The sequence below is a fragment of the Hippocampus comes genome, unplaced genomic scaffold (assembly GCF_001891065.2).
Source record: "Hippocampus comes isolate QL1 unplaced genomic scaffold, H_comes_QL1_v1.1 scaffold130, whole genome shotgun sequence".
NCBI classification, from domain to species: Eukaryota; Metazoa; Chordata; class Actinopteri; order Syngnathiformes; family Syngnathidae; genus Hippocampus; species Hippocampus comes.
This window is the reverse complement of record NW_017842057.1, coordinates 3,233,495-3,238,338: the sequence shown is the minus strand read 5'-3', so window position 1 is coordinate 3,238,338 and position 4,844 is coordinate 3,233,495. Positions and strand designations below refer to the sequence as shown.

Here is a 4,844-nt window from a genome sequence, read left to right as displayed (position 1 = left end):
TCCTGGCCTCTGGTAGAGGACCCGAGCTGAATGAGGGATGGACACCACCCGAGGAGATGAGGATTTTTATATATATATATATATATATATATATGTTGCATTCCTTTCATTGTTTCTTTATTTTTGTTTCTGGTATTTATGTTTTATAAGGTGTCCAGAAAGGTGCAGATAAATACTACCACGTTTTACTGTTATTTTTTACCTGCACTGTATTTATTGAAAGAAAAACATGCTGGAGTCATTTATTTTATGTTTATCCTGTGTGCAATCACGGGTAAAAGAACAACAAGAGGTGGTAATCAAACCTTATCCAGATAGAGAGGCAGCAGTGTTGCGAGGAGAAGAGATGAGTAACCACTAATCTCTGAGGGTTTCACCACAGCTCCGTTGCCTGCAGGGTTTTGACATAGAAGCTAGTCAATAGAGAAGAGCAGATAACTGGGAGTATGATTGGATCGCTGGAAAGATAAACAGAGCTAAATGTCTTCGCTCAGCTTCACGATTGCTTGTTTTTCATCCATAGACAGCTCTCTGCCTTAGCGTGTTGGTTCGAGAGCTAGCAAGTGCAAATGCACTCTTCACAATAATTACCCATATCTGAAACTGAGCCTATCCACTCAGCGCTACTTATTATTTAAAAAAAAAAAAAAAAAAAAGCACACAACAAAACACACAGGTCACTTCTTGTAATACTTTCGCTCAAGTGAAAAATTAGTGCATTTAAACAATCATAATGTGCCAAAAAATACCTCGCAATGAATCGAATTCTATGAACAGTTTCTTCAGGGAGCAATTTAGTGTTGAGATTTTTGAGACTGAGATACAACTTTTGAATAGGTTTGGGAAGACAACATCTGCTTAAACATACTGTACCCACATTTTAGAAAGAGGAGTTAGTTTGGTAATCTTCAATATGTAAATTATTCAAAATGATTAAAAAAAAAAAAAAAAAAAAAAAAACACTGTGAGGCACTGCCTGTGCCAGAGAACATCTTCCACTGCCTCAGAGTTAAAGTTTCTACGGTTGAACTTTAGCTCTTGCCTTTCTATGCAGAAATGTTGTGTTCTCCCCATGTTTGTGTGGGTATTATCTTGGATTATCCAGCTTCCCCTTATGTTCCACAAATACGCATGGTATGTTAATTAAAGGGCAGTACAGTGGTCGACCGATTAGCACACCCGCTTCACAGTGCAGAGGTGTTATCACCTGTAGTGCAAAAAAGTCGCCTCTCCTACTTAACGTGACTAAGCACGTTATGATTTGAAGTAATCGATTCAGCTTGAGCTTAAGTCAACTGAGGAATCGAATTTGTGTTTTTACCACGCTGATTTATTATCTTGCATCTATTTTCTAATCTTCTCGTCTTCACGAGGGTCGCGGGCATGCTGGAGCCTCTCCTAGCTGTCTTCGGGCAGTAGGCGGGGGACACCCTGAACCAGTTGCCAGCCAATTGCAGGGCACACGTAGACAAACAACCGCGTGGGCTCACAATCACACCTCGGGACAATTCACAGTGTTCCATTAACCTGGCATTGTCTTGTATTGCTCGCGACTGACCAAAATTTGTACTTTTCATTTAAAGTAAACCATACAGTGGGGTTAGCCTTGGAATAAAATACCAAGACGCTCAAGAATCTGACAAATGACATAGAAACGCACACTAATGCGATTAGTGGGCACCTCATGTGCAAATGATAGGCCTACATATTTTTGCTGGCAACCGTAATACCAACTGTCTAAAATTGTGAATATCTGATAAATGTAGATGCTGTGAAAGACTGTGACTAAATGTAGACTGTCAAATATTTCAAATACAAATTTCAATTGTAGTTGTTGATCATTGATTTTGCATAGTCCTAGTGCTCAACATTAACCCTTTCAGGGACAGCAGTTACTACAGTGGACAGTTTACCATGTTATTAGGTTACAGGGTGCGTGAAAGGGTTAAGCTGTGTTATTCACGTGACTTGCAGAGAATGCAGAAACTGAAACTGAAAATGTGGCGGGCCCTGGGTTGAAATACGTTCCCACCCTACACAGCTACAGGGTGCGGGTGACTGATCTGTCTGTACCTGCAGCGATAGCTCCTACAAGGGGTACCAACGTTACGGCCCATGGATAATTCCAGGCTCCAATGATCAGCACCACTCCCAGGGGTTCTGGCTGGATGTAAGCCTCGTCTGACATCGTCAAGAGATTCTTCTCCACCAGCCGAGGGGCTGCCCACTCTCGCAGTTTTCCCAGAGCCAGATTAATCTCATTATTTATTCCAATCAACTCCAAAAGTGATGTGTCATACTGGCTCTGTAGAACATCCAACACAATATATAAAAGTGCAGAGCCAGAAAAAAATATGGGACAGAGATTGCAGTATTAGACACAGTTTGTCATGTGTCTTTACTCACCCTGTTAATATCCTGTTTTAGAGCTGTGATGATTTCAACCTCCCTTTCACTCATCATCTTCTGCAGGGCCTGAAGCTGCTGCAGCCTGAACTCAAGAGGACGTGTTCTTCCACTCCCAAAGGCCTCCCGGGCACGTTGAATAGCCTGCCTCTCCATCACCTCAGCTAGTATAGACAGCAAAGAAAAGAGAAATAGATTATGTTGTGGACATGATAATTTGAAATAAGAAATCTGAGCACCTCAGAAGGAGCTGATGGTTGATTCAGACATTTGTAATTGAATCACCAAATGATGTTGTCAAGCCAGTATATATGAAATTCAATATTTTTGTTTTTGTTTGGAGTTGTTTGAAATACTTTTTTAAAAAAATTTATCTTTTTTCCATTATGGATCTCAAATAACGATGGTCCAGTAGTTCGTGCGCTGATCTCACAGTGCAGAGGTCGTGGGTTCGATCCCGGCCCCGGCCTTCCTGTAAGGAGTTTGCATGTTCTCCCCGTGCCTGCGTGGGTTTTGTCCGGGTACTCCGGTTTCCTCCCAAGTCCAAAAACATGCGTGGCAGGTCAATGGAACACTCTGTATTGTCCCTACGTGTGAGTGTGAGCGCGGATGGTTATTCGTCTCTGTGTGCCCTGCGATTGGCTGGCAACCAGTTCAGGATGTCTGCCGCCGACTGCCCAAAGATGGCTGGGGCCGCGACCCTCATGAGGATAATCGGATTAGAAAATGGATGGATGGATGGATGGAACTGCCCAAAACCTACAACAGAGCCCCTTGGAGCCACATGCTCAATCTAACAGGAAGTCTGTTATTTTAAATTTGATTTCAAATATGGTGTCACCTTGACTCCAAAAGCTGTTGTAACTTCACCTACAAAATCAATCTTGTTAATATTGTCAATCTGCCTTCATTATGTTAAAACATTAAAGTTTGTGATGTAACACTGTTGCCAGGGCGACCTGCAGTTCACCAAGAAAACAATACTACTTTTGAGGGTCTAAACATAATTTATGAACTTTTCGACACACATTCAGGTCTGGCAAATCATCAATACTTTCTTAGTTCATTGTGCAGTTTTTAAAAAATTGCTCAGTAGTGCTCCCTACAAAGTTTTAACAAAGCAGCCCCGGTTGCATATTTCACCTTGCGCGATGAAAATTTGGTGGTATATATAACTACTCAAGATCTACAACAAAATCTCTTGGAGGCATGTACTCAACCTAACAGGAAGTCCACCATTTTGAATTTACTTGACACACATGATCTTATTTCGTCAATATTTGACACACTTCGCGAGTCAGGCCTGAAGACATTTACAATCTTATTTTTATCATTGAGGCAGAAGAAAATTTATGTTTCGTCTGTTGTTTTTCTCCCAGCAGGTTGATTTCCCTCCTATTGGCTTAGAAGTGTGATTAGGTCTTCATGATGATGCAACATCAAGTTTGTCAATTTTTGCGAAAAGCTGTTGTCAAGGCAACACGCTACAAAAAAGTCTTCCGGAACCATATGCGAAAGCTAACAGGAAGTCTGCCTGCATTTTGAATTTCCTTACACGTTTGGGCACATTTTTGGCCTTTTATAGAGGTCATATTAAAAAAAAAAAAAAAAAAAAAAAAAACCTGAGAGATATCATCCAGTTGTCTTGAAACTGTGAGTGGTTCATTTTAACATGTTCAGACGATTGGAATGAGCAAAGCTTTTTATTTTATCAAACACTGTTGCCAGGGCGACGTGCTGTTGGACAATACCAATACAATAACATACATGTTTACTGATGTTAACATCAGTAAACATGTATGTATGTAGGAATTACTACAACTAGTTCTGTAGTAATTCCCCCCCGCCCCCAACACACACACACAGCGACAGCCAACGAGAGCGAGCGACAGCCAACGAGAGCGAGCGACAGCCAACGAGAGCGAGCGACAGCCAACGAGAGCGAGCGACAGCCAACGAGAGCGAGCGACAGCCCACGAGAGAGCGGGCGACAGCCACCGAGAGCGAGCGCCAGCCAACGAGAGCGAGCGACAGCGGCGTTCGTTTGGGGGCTCCAGTGATCGGTGAACCCAGCGGTGGCGACAGCGGCCAGTGAGAGCGAGTGACAGCGACGTTCGTCTGGGGCTCCAGCGATCGGTGAGCCCGGCGGCGGCGGCGACGAAGGCGACGGCAGTGGCTGAACTCACTCGACCACCGAGGCAGCGTGAGCTAGCGATAGCCAGCCGGCGTGAGCTAGCGATAGCCAGCCGGCGTGAGCAAGCGAGCGACAGCCAGCGGGAGCAAGTGAGCGACAGCCAGCGGGAGCGAGCGAGCGACAGCCAGCGGTCGTTCCGGTGCACCCGTTTGTGTCCGGGGAGGCCACAGGCCCACCGCCACGTCACCAACATCCGGGTTGGCAGAGAGAGAGAGAGACCACACAGCACGCGACGTCAACCAGT

At 44.1% G+C, this 4,844-nt stretch overlaps 1 protein-coding gene across 4 annotated transcripts in view; it reads right to left on the bottom strand.

The window, feature by feature from the left end:
• Positions 1 to 4,844, bottom strand: part of LOC109510584 (aldehyde dehydrogenase, dimeric NADP-preferring-like) — a 28,946-nt gene that overhangs the window by 12,886 nt on the left and 11,216 nt on the right. For 2 of the 4 annotated variants that reach the window (XM_019860988.1, XM_019860987.1), the window contains 3 exons: positions 2,407 to 2,565; positions 2,074 to 2,305; positions 306 to 391 (listed from right to left, as the gene is read on the bottom strand). In XM_019860988.1, the coding sequence (XP_019716547.1) occupies positions 306 to 391; positions 2,074 to 2,305; positions 2,407 to 2,562 (474 nt within the window). In that variant the 5' untranslated portion in view covers positions 2,563 to 2,565. Of the gene's footprint in view, positions 1 to 305; positions 392 to 2,073; positions 2,306 to 2,406; positions 2,583 to 4,844 lie in introns of all 4 variants that reach the window. The other 2 variants (XM_019860989.1, XM_019860990.1) reach the window with 1 other exon arrangement.